Source organism: Antechinus flavipes, chromosome 2 (assembly GCF_016432865.1).
Source record: "Antechinus flavipes isolate AdamAnt ecotype Samford, QLD, Australia chromosome 2, AdamAnt_v2, whole genome shotgun sequence".
NCBI lineage: Eukaryota > Metazoa > Chordata > Mammalia > Dasyuromorphia > Dasyuridae > Antechinus > Antechinus flavipes.
Window position 1 is genome coordinate 225556819 of NC_067399.1, and position 14670 is coordinate 225571488.

A 14670-nucleotide genomic window follows, 5' to 3' on the forward strand; every position below is an offset into this window, starting at 1 on the left:
TAAAACTTCCAAGAAGAAAGTTACATGGTCATGAAAATGTGCTACTGTGGATCTCCTGGAGGGGCTTATTCAGGCCCCTCTATCTGCATCACTCCCAAGCTCGTTCTTCATCTCTCTCATATCTCCCACCTTAGTAAGGGAGATGAAAGCAGGCCTGCAAACTAGTAGCTCACCCCAGAGGCAAATAGTAGATAAAGCAAGAAATTGGATAGGAGGGGAGAGAAGAGGAGCAGCGTGGAGAGTCTTGCCCCTCTCACTGGTTCCCTTCTAGATGGTACACAGGAATAAAAAATCAGCAAAACACCCACCCTAGCGTCAAAGCCTTTAGGTTCCAGGGCTTTTTCACTTGTCCACTCTGCATATCAAGAGCCCTAAACTCAAGGCAGGTCCCCTCTAGGAGGGTCAGAATTAAAAGCTAACAGTTGGACCAATCACTTTTATCACCTATAAAAGATAGCAAGTATCAACCCAACTATATGTATTTCATTGTGAGGGTAGAAAGGTTTGGGGGTGGAATGGAATGAACGAGTTCCAAATTATCCTTAATCTAAAATATTTTAAATTTCCATGGCAAATCAGAACAGGACCTTAAGACAAGACCTACAAAACTGCTCCAGAACCCCAAAATCACATGAACTGCTAAAATTCCCAAGGTTATCTGCACCAGACTCCCAGGGTTCTGTCACAAATGTATCTATGGGTCTGTGTTACAACTGGACTGGTCTCTCTGCCACAATATCTCTGCAACTTTGTTAGAACTGGATTGGTCTCCAAGGGTGGGAAAAACAAAAAGGGTTAAGGTTGCCTTTACCCAGGGGCAAATGGTATTTGATCTGTCAAAGGTTCCAGAAATTGATTCTCCCACACAGGTGGAGGCGGCGGCTAAGATACCAGGTAGTGATTGATTTAGGAAATTGGACTTTGCTTCTTTAAAGAGAGTCAGGCATAGTTTTTAAAGACTTTTATTGGAACTGCAACTTACTAATGCACTATGCATTGTGGCTTGCTTCAATATGCAACAAGATGCAATGAAAAGCTGCGGAAAGTTTAAATACGGGCTCTGTGACTGTTCCCAGAGAAGCAGGACCGCAGTGCCAGCCCAGGATTCATCCACTGTACCCACCTGAGGCCCTGGACTTCTTATACCATGGGCACTTTTAACACCTGGGTGGGAGGGACTTGTAATTCAAGGTTTATCTGGAAGAAAAAAAAGGGAGGGGGAAACAAAGGCTGTTTATCCTTAAGGAACTCTTGCCATTCCCATCTTGGGACTAAATGGTGCCCATCAGCTGGCCGGCATTACTTGGGATATCTAGCACACAGCCCAGCTCCTTCAGCCTCCATTTCTATTGCTTAGACAAGGGAAGGCCAAGTTTAGAAGCCCTTTGGGGCTTGATCATTCACCCTGCCAAAGCTTCCTCTTTGGAAGACGCACTCCTTTAACTTTAGCTCCATCCCCATGTAGATTGTTTCCAGAAAAGCTGTGCACCTTTCTTCCTGGAGTGCTTATTCCTCTTCCTCCTTGCCCTGCCCTGCTCTTACCCCTTATAGGACATATTGATGGAAAAATAACTCATACGAACCGGAAAATGTCTGACTGAGTATGGCTGGGCCAACCCAACCCTCCTAAGCCAGCACAGCTGAAAGAGGAATGGAAGCCTGGAGTGAGTGGGAAGCTGCCCTTTGAGGGGTTGCTGTTCAAGCACTGCCTGGGCAAGGTCCCCCTCACTAGAGCTCTCCAAAGGGCAGCTGGTGGACAGTGGGTAGAGGCCGGTTCTGGAGTAGAAGGATCCGGTTCCCAATCCAGCCTCAGACGAGCTGTGGGACTCCATCCCTGTGAACATTTGGGTGGCCTCTGACTCTCCCGTTTCCTTTGGGTAGTTCAGTGCCGCTTTGTCACAGAGCACAGCCCTTCTCCGATGAGGGCCCGCTGGTCCTGCGCCAGGGCCTCCCGCCTCAGACAATGGGTAAGAGACCCTGCCTGTGGACCGCCTGCCCTGTGTGAGCTCTCCAGTGAGCACCCAACCATCGGCAAACAAAAAACCAGGCCCCGCCCTCCCTCCGACTCCCTTCTGGCTGGTGGCCTTTTCAAGTCGAAGCATTTGCCCTCAGTGGGGGAGCTGACTTTAATGACAGTTTGTCCTCCTTGAAGGCATTTGACAACAACGCTGAAAACAGGTTAAAAAATAATGGGAGCAAGCACACAGCTGTGTTTCACTCCATTGGTGGCTTGGGAAAGCTCAAGAACATTGTCCATTAAAGGGACATCCTCACTCCGGGGGGGACAGGGGGAGAGAAGGTAGTGACAACAAAGGGGATCCGGAGGAGAGGAGAGGAAAGACCTATGGGAGGTGATGCTAGAACTAAGAAGTCAGAGGCTCCATGAGAGAGTGTCATGATTCCCTCCCCCCTCCCCTGCTTCTTCATGCCTCCATCAGACCCCCCAAGCTTCCTCCCCCACTGGCTTCCTCCTGCTCAGGTTACACCTCCCCCACTGCCTGCATCCCTCCTCTGGCACCCTTGGCCCAGCTATCTCCTCCATTGTCTCCCATTTTTGACCCCCAAGCTCCTGCTTACCCTGGAATCAAGGTACTGTTGCAGCAGCATCTGCAGCTCTCTGTTCTGCTGCTCAAGGAACTCATTTTCATTCAGCAGCTTAGCCCGCTGGGTAAGGACTTCACTTTCTCAACAAAAAGGGAAAACCAGTTAATAGTTTGTTTAGCAACTAAATAGTGCAGTGGATAAAACATAGTTCTTAGAGTCAGGAAGATTCAAATTCAAATTCAACCTCAAGCACTTTTTAGAGGTGGGGTGGGGTTAACAAATTATTTAATCTCTGCTGCCTCAGTTTCCTTATCTGTAAAATGGGGATGATAATAATAATATCTCAGAAATTTTGGGAGGATCAAGATAATATCTGTAAAGTACTCTGCAAAATTCAATGCACTATATAAGTGCTGTTATTATTATTATTATTATTCTTAACCTCTCTCTTCCAACATAGAAACGGGTGGGTTTTATTTGGATAGCTTTCAAATCATGAGAGGGAGAGGGTTCTACTTAGAGGTAGAATTTCATCTCTCTAGTGCCAAGAACAGTGCTTTTAGGGCCTCACTTGCTCCTGAAAGCCATAAACATCACCCAGCCACCACTATTCTGCCTTTCCTAAGCCAGAAAATTCAAAGACAAGTGATATGTCACTTGCAAGGGATCTGAGACAAATAAGAAAGCTGAAAAAGATGCAAGGAACTGAGCAAGTGCCATCTTCCACTGTACCACCAGAGGTTCCTCTTCCCACTTAAATGCAGCATTTTCATCCCAAACCTCCTTCAAACTAAAGAGCCGGCACATGTGATAAGTAGACTATGCACCTTCAGATCCAGATCTTAATGTCATTTTCCTCAAAGCTGGACAGTGCTAAGGTGGAGGGAGAGTCCTTTCTTCATTCCCCATGGTACATGTACTCACTGATATTTCTGGAGGGCATCAAGTAGTGCGTCCCAAAGCTTCAGTCTATCTGGAGAGATGATTTGGACCAAGGATTCCCAGTATTCAGTGTCCTTTGAGCTGTCCCTTATCTCTTTGTGTTTCACCACTTTTACTGGCATTGGATCCTCCCTGAAAAATAAAAAGAACTAGTTCCCAAACATGCCTACCTCATAGCACCCAGATCCTGAGTAATACCAAGCTCCTGGCCCTATAAGATCCTTTTAGTTCTAGCCTTCCCTTCAAGCACATTACTGTGTAAGAAAGGAATTATGGGAGACAATGGACAATTCTTGGAGAATACTGCTTCTAACTTTTCCCAGGTGTTAATGTACTTTTTCTTCCTACAAATGCATCATCGGTGTCCAGTTCACCAATTTGTTTTTTTATTCAACCCGTTTTGTTGCTCATAGCCAAGGTGGTCGAATTGATTACTAGAGTATCCGAGCTACAGACAACTGGCTGCCAATCCTCCTGAAGGTTCCTTGCTCGTTATGAACATCTGATTGTGGGTTGGCTGGCCCCACAATCAGATGTTCATAACAAGCAAAAGGAAAAAAGCAAGGAAGAGATTGTTAAATTTAAAACTCCCAATAGCAATAGATTATTTCCTTCTCTTCCTTTCAGAGATTATCTAGGGATAAAAGAGAGAAAAATGGAGTCATGGAGATTCCTATAGACTTTTCTTTCATCTTTCATTTCCCTCTTCCTCTTAAAGTGGTGCTCATATTCTGACTCCCAAGAGAATACATTCTTCCTCTTTTCCACAGGTCACATTTCCAGGCATTAAAATCACCGTTCCACCATGTGCTCTTTTTCACAAAGATTTATAAGAATTGTTCTGGGCCCTACCCATGAATGCTTTTTTTTTATTCAACATCTATAACTGGGTCCTGATTAGTACAAATAATGAATCCCACAAAGTAACCTCATTCTTAGAATTTTCATTATACGTTTCCATTGGGATAGAACCAATAGCTACATTTTATATGTAACTTTGAATAACAGAAGTCCAAATATACAGATCTGAATAATGCAACCCACTTGAAAGGTTTCATTATTCACACTACCCTCTAATATTCCTACTGTGTAGGCTGTACCAGATTTTCAACTTCAGGCACCTGCTTGAACTTCCGCCCATGACTAGGGCTCCTTTTTATTCTATTTCAAGACACCTGAACCCACTCAGGTTCACCCACCTGAGTGTCTGCTGATGAATCACATAAGCCTCCAGGGCCTTAAGGACATCATTAGGATGAATGACTTCAGAATGGAGAATTTGTTCTAAGTCGCCTTCACCTGGGACACTACCTTCCTTTTTGATACTGATGTCTTCAGCCTCTGGAACTGTAGACAAGCTCTCTTGGTTCTGTAGATGATGGGACACAGTACCAAAAGGAAGATAGGATTGATATGATGAAATCAGCCTATAAGCAGAGGAAGACTATGGAAAGGAAGAAATACCAGTGAAAGAAGAGAGACTGTAGAGAGGAGGTTGGAAGGAGGGAAAAATATACCTCTTAAATCAACTAGGTAAACTAAATAAAGCCAAAGTCAAGTTATCAATTATTTTTACAGCATCAGTGAAGGTGGCTTAAGTAGTCCTTTTGACCATACCTCCACCCAGGTGACATTTGTCCACAGCAAGTTCTCTGACATATGGCTTACATCAATCCAGGAAAATGTGAGCACCTGAAGCAAATACTTATGGATCCTGGGCCAAATCCACCTTCACAAATGCCTCCAGAGCCCCTTCTTTAAGCTCCTGGAAATCTCACAGATTGTCAAAGCAACATGTCACCTTTCAATTGATGCTAGCCATGATAAATTTACCCAGATTCCAATCTTGTCAGCTAAAAGACAAGAAGCCAGTCTCATTGAGTGAAAAAAGGATAATTGACCTTAGCTCCAATCTACTACTGATACTAATTAACTTTTTTTTTTTTTTTTTTTAGCCAAGGCCAGTAATAACTAAAAGCTTCTATCCAGGACTAAAAGGCAGCCTAGTACTGGCTATGAAGGGGTCCATTTAGTAATTAGTTGGCCCAATAATGTTTTGAGGCACAGTTTCTTACATCTGGGGTCTTAGATCCTTTTTTAAAAAAAGAATTGATTTTGAAACTTCATTAAAAAAAAAAAGAAACTTCATGTTGGGCTCTTTGGCTATATGTGTATTATATATATATATATATATATACATGCACATATTTATGTATATATAATAAACATGAAAAATTATATTGCCTTCCCTCAAAAGAATGGCTATAAAACAAATCAGATAGAGAATTAGAGGAGAACAAGGCACTTAACAGAGCAAGACAAAACAAGTTTTAAACCAAGTTTTGCCACTGCCTACTAGTAGCAGTATGACCCAAATGTATTTGGCAGATGGAGCTTGCATTTGTTCTCCTATGGAATGAAAATAACACCTGGTTGGAATTATTATAGATTTTAATCACAAAGAAAAGCTAACTTTCAAAAAAAGAGTGTGAGAAATGACTATTTCCTACTTAGCTTAAGAATCTATGGATGGCGATTTTTCTTGTGCAGCAAAATAACTGTTAGGATGTATGTATATATTGTATTTAACATATACTTTAACATATTTCATATGTATTGGTCTACCTGCCATTTAGGGGAGGGGGTGGGGGGAAGAAAGGGAAAAGTTGGAATAGAAGGTTTGCAAGGGTCAATGTTGAAAAATTATCTATGCATAGGTCTTGTAAATAAAAAGCTATAATAAAAATAAATAAATAGAAACAATCTATGGATGGAATACTGACCTGACCAAATTCACATCATCTCAGCAGAGAAGACAAATCATTCCCCTTGTTTTCTGTTTCATCTTACCTTCTCAGCTTGGAATTCAAGGAAGAATTGCACCAGTGCATAAACATCATCTTCATTTTCAATCCCAAGGGCCTAAAAGGAAATACAGCCAAAGAATTGTTTGAGGGTCCTGTCTGGATGCCAAGAAACACTGACCTACTGACTCAATGCAAGGTTCACATCTTCCTCGCATAAACCACCAAACTCTAGCTGAGACCCCACAGTACTAAGTGACACTAGGAGAGGAAATAATCTCTTCTTTCAAGGAATATACCAAGTCAGCTAGGATTGATTGCATTAACAAACACAAAACATAAAAATCTTTATGAAAAACATAAAGACTAATGCAATTAGCACTTCAAAAAAATGAGTGAGCTTGGGAAGGACAAGGATAAAGTAAGATAAAAAGTAGTAAGTGGTCAGAGGTCATATGGTATAGTGGGAAGAATATTGGACTTTTGGGTCAGGAGATGTAGGAGTGAGTCCTGCTCTACTACTTAGTGGCTATGCAACCTTGGGTCTCATCTCTATATCTCAGTTGCTTCATTTGTGAAAGGGAGAGGGTCAGTAAATGAAATGCTCTCTAAAGTCCCTTCCAAATTTAACATTCTGAAATTCATTATTCCTGGAGTAACTAGAGATGGGCAAAGCTATTTTGGAACTCTAGGGGAGAGGCAAGTCTAGAACAGAATTCCAGAGGATGTCACATGATGAACATTCTTCTCCTCCTCAAGGCTCCCAGGACTGGCCCAAATTACCTCTGAACTCACTGAACCTGGGGACCTGCCCTCCTAGGTTCTTACTTTATGGATGTCAAGGGCAACATGGATCTAGTGGACTAATAGACAAAGACAGATAGTTGGGCTGGGCCAGCAGGATATATCTGAAGTGGCACTGACAGTACCAAGAAGAACAGAGGATGCAATGTCCAAAGGAATATATTTGAAGGAGGAGCTAGGATCAGAGTAGGAATATTGGAGAGTGAGGTGTGTGGAGAGGGGGGAGGAGAGTGGAGGATTAGGGTTCTCTGGGTCAATTAGTTGAGTACAAGGAATAAAGGACAAAGATACCTTGGGGAGTCCTGAGAAGTCCCTGTAGCCAGCTCTAACTCACTCCAGGGGCTACCAGGAATTCTGTTCCTCTAATTGAGGATTCTAGTTATTTTCAATAAACTCCCAAGAGTGCCTCAGAACTCACAGCAAAGATGGAGTCTAATTTCAGTAGACAGCTTTCGTTTCTCTCCAGGGGACGGAGAAGGCGCAGTAATTTACTCTCTATCAGAAAACCCTGTGGGGGGAAAAAAATAAAAACATACCTTAAGTTTTGTTGTCAAAAACCAGGTTCTGCTCACTTCCACCTAATCGGCAAGGCAAGTTTCCAAGAAGTAGAACCGCTAGGGAAAGGACTTGGGGAAGTCTGTCTACAGAGTGGTATGCCCTTTTCACCCTCTTACCCCCAGGAATATTCCTCTGCTTGCTCAGCCTCCATATCATATCTCCTGTTTCCAAGGTTTTGAACTGAGCTGTCTCAATGATTTTATCAGCTCCCATACATTGGCTTAGTTATCACCTCTATGAAGAGGATTCCCAGATCTTCACATCCAACCCCAATCTCTCCCCAGGGCTGCTTCTGGGCTTTTAAATCACTGTCATTTAGTAACCTCTTCTTCTTTGATGTTCCATCCAAATTATCCAATCAAGGTTCCAGTCTGCCTGGAAAAGCCTTTTCTTAATCTTCATGCTCCTGGACTTCTCTGAAACCTCTTCAGCCCTGTTGATCATGTTCTTGATATTCTTTTCTCTCTAGGTTTTTATGACACTTCTCTCCATTGCTTCTCCTCCTGACTGCTCCTCCTTTGTTGCCTTTGTTGGACTTTCATTCTTGCCACACAGTGGCTGACAAAGTAGGTATTTAATAAATTCTGGTTACCTGACTCCCTTGAGCTTCAATCTCATCACCAATTTCCCACTGGACACGTTGAACCTATGCCATATAGCATCTCTAACTCAACAGGTCTCAAACAGAATTCATTATTGTCCCCCCCCAAATCTACTCTTCCAAGCATCCCTATCGCTATCAAGAGAATTATCAATCAATTCAGGCCAATCAATTCAATGGTCTTGTGTTGAAGAGAGCCATTGGCATCTAGAGAGAGGTCTATAGAAACTGAGTGTGGATCACAATATAGTATTTTCACTCTTTTTGTTATCGTTTGCTTGCATTTTGTTTTGTTTCATTTTTTCCCCTTTTTGATCTGATTTTCCTTATGCAGTATGATGACTGTAGAAATGTATAAAGAAGAATTGCACATATTTAAAATATATTGGATTACTTGCCATCTAGGGGAGGAGTTAAGGGGAAAGGAGAGAAAAAATTGGAACACAAGTTTTGCAAGATTGAATGCTGAAAATTATTCATGCAAATGTTTTGAAAATAAAAAGCTTTATGGAGCAGCTAGGTAGTGCAGTGGATAGAGCACCAGCCCTAAAGTCAGGAGGACCAGAGTTCAAATCTGGCCTCAGACACTTAACACTTTCCAACTGTGTGACCCTGGGCAAGTCACTTAACCCCAACTGCCTCAGCAAAAAAGAAGAATAAACGAAAAGCTTTAATTAAAAGAGAGAGAGAATCATCAATCTCCAACGTTAATATTAACCTCACTGCCATCACTCTTATGCCACAAAGCCAACTCATAATATTGTTTTGACCTCCACTACTCCTCATACACCCTTCCCCTTCCCTCCAATCCAACTGCCACCACCTTGGTCCAAGGTTCTCTCTTCACCTCTTCTTGCCTTTACTATTACTATGGCATTCTAATTACCTTGTCTCTCTGCCTCCAATCCATCCTTCAAACATGTGCCAAAGTAACATTCACTAAGTGTGAGTCAGATCATGTCCCTCCCCTAACTCAATAAACTCCCGTGATTCTCCATTGCCTCTAGGACCAAACAAAAGCTTTTCTATTTGGCTTATAAAACCTTTCACAGGCTGGCCTCAATCTGCCTTTCCACCTTCTTTATAACATTACTCCCCTTCACAGAGTCTATACTCCAGCCAAATGGGCCTTCTTTTTCCACACACAGGACTCTTCCACCTCCATGACTTTACACCAAACCAAGCCTAGACTGCCTTCCCTCCTTGCCTCTCCGTTCCTCTCCAGGCCATCTCATTGACCTGTAGAGCTTGTCTCACAGATTCCCACCCTTCTTCAAAGTGTATCTCTAGCACCTTCTACACTTGTAAATAAAGCTTTTCCTGATCCCCCAACTACTAGTTCCCCCCCTTTTATTTAGGGATCATATCTATATAAGTTGTGTCATCTTCCCCACCTCATGCCCCATAGAATGTAAGCTCTGTTTCATTTTTTGTTTTTGTTTTTGTTTTGTTTTTATTTTGGCTTTGTTTTTGTTTTTTTGTTTTTTGGGGGGGAATCCTATCGAGGAGTCCCAGTGAGTCTCAGACATGCCTTTGTGTAAATTTATTTGCTGTGAACTTGAAATGCACTCCTAGCCATTTCATAAATCTCAGGAGCAACAGGAGGATTGGCCATATTCCTGGTGCCTTGATGAATGAACAATCTTAATGGAAGGCCTGCGTTTGCCTCAGAAACCTGGCTAGTTCCTAGAGTAAAGGTAGTCCTTCTAAAGGAATAAACAAGTATTCTCTTAATGGACCTCTTGTGATAAAACATCCTTGTGCCTGGGGAGGGAGGGAGGCTGTTCTATTTCAAGGATCATGTATCAGATGGGAATATTTGGTGCAGTGCCTTCCTTGTTCTCAGCCTATAAAAACCCCTTAATGGAGAGGGACTTTGATAACTCAGGAGGATTGGTGCCACTTTGCCTAACACCATTTCCCACTCAAGACTCTGCTCAAGCTGGTTCTCCCAGCTGTTGGAATCCAGATATTGGAGCTTCCTTGAAGTGATGATGTATGTTGTATGTTGTCTATTGTCTGTTTTTTATATTGGCTTTGTGATCACTGTGTTTGCTAATTGTGCGTTACTTTTATGCTATGTTTCTTATATCTTGTTTAAATCCAAGTTCTGAGCAGTAACAAACTTGACTATGCCTGTTGAATGCAGACTCCAAACTTAGATTAATTCTACACTATGTATCCTTAGTACCAAGCACAGTGCCTAGCACATAGTCAGTTCTTTAAAAAAAAAAAAAAAAATACTGCTGATGGCTACACCCCGAGAAGGAACACGGGGAAATGAATGAGGAATACTTGCATGTTTGTTTTTCTTCTCAGGTTATTTTTACCTTCTGAATCCAACTCTTCCTGTGCAACAAGAGAACTGTTCGGTTCTACATACGTATATTGTATCTAAGATATACTGTGGCCTATTTAACATGTATAGGACTGCTTGCCATCTGGGGGAAGGAGGGAGGGAGGGAGGTGAAAAGTCGGAACAGAAGTGAGTGCAAGGGATAATCTTGTAAAAAATTACTCATTATTCTGTCAATAAAAAAATATTTAAAAATACTGCTGATTGACTCCAAGCAGCTCAGCTACAACCTATGAAACTGCCAGCTCAGAAATGTCCAACAGGGGTACATAGCATCACAGCAGCTACAGCTGTGGTGTTTTGTGTTACTGCCCTTTCTTCTCAGAAACAGCAGTAACTTCTTGGGAAACTAGCTCCAAACCTGGACTATATCTCTACTAAGCAAGGCAGTATTTGCTGTCTCTCCTATAGATGACCCAGAGCTTTTCTATAAATTTGCTTTGTGAGTCAGGAGTCCGCATTGACCTATTTGGCTTGGCTGGCTAGCAGAGGTGCTCCAGATCCCTGTCAGACCATTTTGGATCTAGGAAGAGAAGGGAAAAGTCACAATACAGAGATAAAAACAAAAAATCCTGCTTCTTTCTAAGCAGGCTCCCAATTCTCCTTTATTTATGTCATACACTCAGGACAAACTCACCGACTCATCACACATAATCTCCAGGATTTGTTTGACAGTCTTTGCAGATAAATTCTTTGGCAGGGTCAGTCTAGATTTTTCTTCTTTCAACTTTGTTTTTGGGCTTTCTTCTGCTTCCTCCTCTTCATCAGCAAAAGAGAATTAAGAGTAGATGAGGATAAGAGAAAGAGGGAGAAAGTGAAATAGTTTGGCCTTTTTTTTTTTTTTTGCACCATCATCTTCCTACACTAAAAATGATGTTGATGGAGATGGTGATGGTAGTGAATATGATGATGATTGGCTTTTATATAGAACTTTTAGGTATGATTCTACACCCAGGAGTGTTCTGATGCCTCCTCATGCAGCCAGTTGTTAAATTTGCAGTATGAGCATTTATACCCCAGAAATCAGAAAATTCTACAAATCAAGTTTTAATGTATTGTTTTGTTGATTGTCTGGACTTAAGCAATGAAGAAAGCATTGATAATGTGGATTAAACTTTAAAATGTATCAAGAATACATTTTTTTCCAGAGAGTTGGTTATTAAGTCAGAACACTCCTGTTTATACCCATTATCTTATTTGAACCTTACAACAACCTAGTGAGGTAGATTAACTATAGATGTTAGTACCCCCATTTTACAGATGGGGAAACTGGAACTTTAAAAACTAAGCAACTGGTTCTGAGATCAGAGGACTTGGGATTCAAATACCTCCTCTGACACATCAATCAATTAGTTAATAAATATTTGTTAAATGCCTACTATGAGACATGCACTATGCTAAGTGCTGAGTACACCTACTACATATGTGACCTGGACACGTTTCTTAAGTCTCCCTGAGCCTCAGTTTTCACGTCTGTAAAATAAGAGGGTTTAACTGCATGGCTTTCAAAATCCATTCTGGGTCTAAATCTATGATTCTCTGATCCATAGTTATTCAGTCTTTCTGATTCTAGGCCTAACACCCTATCTTGGCCTAACTGCTTCAATTCAAGGAAGGAGTCATGCGATAAAGATTCCCCCCAAAAAAGTGACAGAGATAAAAAAGGAAGTCATCAAAGCACTTTTTTTAAGTGTACAGAATTGTGGAAAACACAATCAGCTTTGAAACTATGTTGAGTTTATTATGGACTTTTTAAAAAATAAAAGCTATATATAATAGAAATATATAATTTCATATATAATTCTCTATTTCTCTGAATATGGAACTGTTCATATTTGTTGGTAAATAAACTTCAGAACAATAAAAAATAAAAATATTTGTCTAAAAAATATACTTAATCAGACTTGTGATTTTCAATAATGTAGAAAATTCCATATAAGTAAACACCTGTACTGTGACTTAAGTTGGCCAGGGAACTGAGAAATTAAGTGACTTAGTTACACAGCCAGGTTGGACTTCCTGACCCTAGGAGCTGGCTTTCCATCTTGCTATATTAAACAGTAAGAGGAGTAGATGGGGATTAATATAGTTTCTTGCTTACCTGCCATAAGTATCAGTTCTTGGACTAACTCTGTAGCTGACTTCTTCTTGACCTGAGAAATAGGCCCCACATTATTCATGAACCAGTAGTCAGGTCTGGTCCAGGGAAGCCCCAGCTGCTGTAATTGGATGATCTTGTCTGCCTCAAGGGCTCTTTCCATTAAAGCCTTTGCTTCGTCCTCATTTATTATCCAAATCTCATAAAACTGGTTGTCATTGATAATTGCAAAATGCCTGTGAAGGAAAAGTCATGGAATATATTGTGCTGACACGTCAGACTGACATGTTCAAGGACAAATGTGTACTGGTAAGAGGAACTGGTGTTCCTCTGCAGGGAAGAGAAAGGAGGAGGAGAAGTATGAAATACACTTTTAGGTTTGATTTGCCTTACTAATATCTTCATTAATTTCTTAAGTCTAGACAATCAGCAAAATAATAAATCAAGCTCTGATTTTCATTTTGGTGTTTCTGAGGTATGAAGGCTAACAATGAAAATTTAACAATCAGCTCTCACTGCTATGAGCTGACTAGAGCATTCCTACACAATAGATATTGACTGTAGTCAGGTAAATCATGGCAATCACTAAGTCAATTAGCTCCTCATTGTTAAATGCTAAACTGCTCCCTAAGAAGGGGGCAGGACCCACTGAAGGAAAAATAAGGCGGCTCAGAACGTTTTCATGACTTTCCAAAAACCTAGTGCAATCCTAGACAGGTTGATTTGAAGACTAAAAAATTTGTAACCATCTTGTCTCTTCAGTATTCCCCTCTCAGAGCCCAAATTCCTGAAGTACCTCATGGTTTTCTGCAAATCCCTGAATTGTGTCACAATGCGTTTGTAGTCTGCAGTCAGGGATATGTTTTCATCCTGGTATTGCTTTATCTGCTTTGTCATTTTCATTCTTAGATTGTTCAGCACATCATGCAACCTGCCCAGAGGAGAAAGAGGTGAGATTGGAAGACATGAGGAGACACAATTCAAATTATTGACCTACATGAGCAGGAAGTGGGCCAGAAATGGCAGAGGAAAGAAAGATTCAAACAACAGCTCCTCTCTGAAAGCATCTCCTGGGGACTAAAAAAAAAAAAAATAGTCACGTTGGCTCTTTTCAACTTAAATCATTAAAATCCAGGATTTAGCCTTGGCTCTAACAAAAATGAAACTATTCTTGTCTTCAAAGAGCTTACCCCTATTGGGAGGATGAGAGACAGCATAGTACAGTGGAAACTGCACTGAACTTTGGGCTCACAAAGGTCTGGGTTTGAATTCTGGCTTTGGCAAGTCACACTCCTCACAATAGCTATTCCAAATTTTCTCTCTTGAAGCCTCCTAGACCAGCCCCATCCCATCTTTCACAGCAGAAGACCTCCTCATATTCCACTGAGAAAAGAGGCTATTCACTAGTAAATTCCTATCACCATGTAAGCTCCCTGTGTCCCCTGTCTTCACACCTCATCATCCTTGAACATATTCCCTTACTTTCTAGTTTTTTACCCCAATAGCTGATGAAAAGGTGACCCTTCTCTTCACCAAAGATGAATCCCTTCTACATGAACTTTTGTTTCTATTCTTTCTTATTCTCCCCCTTAATCATTCTCCCTTCTGTAATCTTCAGCCTCGAACAGATTTTTATATATCTCCCCCATTGTATTTCTCTTCCCCTATCATTCCATTTTTTTTGGTATTTTATTCCTTTTAAACCTAAATATAAAGTTAAAAAAAGAAAAGAATATTTCTATGTACACAACAGAACATGAGAGGATTCACTTTAAAAGAATAAATTTCCACTTCACAAAAACCTATATAAAAAATCCTACATGTGGTTTTCAAAGAAATCTAGTTTGTGTTTCCTTCTAGGTTCTCTTTTGTTTGTATACTTTTTGGTCTTCTCCCTCCCCCCCACCTCCATCATGCTTTTGCTTTAGAGAAGGCTACAATTAAATGTGAATATATATAAATA

General features: G+C 41.0%; 1 protein-coding gene across 2 annotated transcripts in view; it reads right to left on the bottom strand.

The window, feature by feature from the left end:
- Nucleotides 1-946: 946 nt before the first annotated feature.
- The window catches only part of DRC1 (dynein regulatory complex subunit 1), a 52601-nt gene continuing 38877 nt past the window's right edge, over nt 947-14670 (bottom strand). Inside the window, exons 9-17 of one of the 2 annotated variants that reach the window (XM_051976330.1) lie at nt 13504-13638; nt 12711-12943; nt 11247-11368; nt 7513-7602; nt 6337-6408; nt 4686-4855; nt 3469-3618; nt 2578-2680; nt 947-1197 (exon numbers count right to left, since the gene is read on the bottom strand). In XM_051976330.1, the coding sequence (XP_051832290.1) occupies nt 1141-1197; nt 2578-2680; nt 3469-3618; nt 4686-4855; nt 6337-6408; nt 7513-7602; nt 11247-11368; nt 12711-12943; nt 13504-13638 (1132 nt within the window). In that variant the 3' untranslated portion in view covers nt 947-1140. Of the gene's footprint in view, nt 1198-2577; nt 2685-3468; nt 3619-4685; nt 4856-6336; nt 6409-7512; nt 7603-11246; nt 11369-12710; nt 12944-13503; nt 13639-14670 lie in introns of those variants that run through there. The other variant, XM_051976331.1, reaches the window with a different exon arrangement.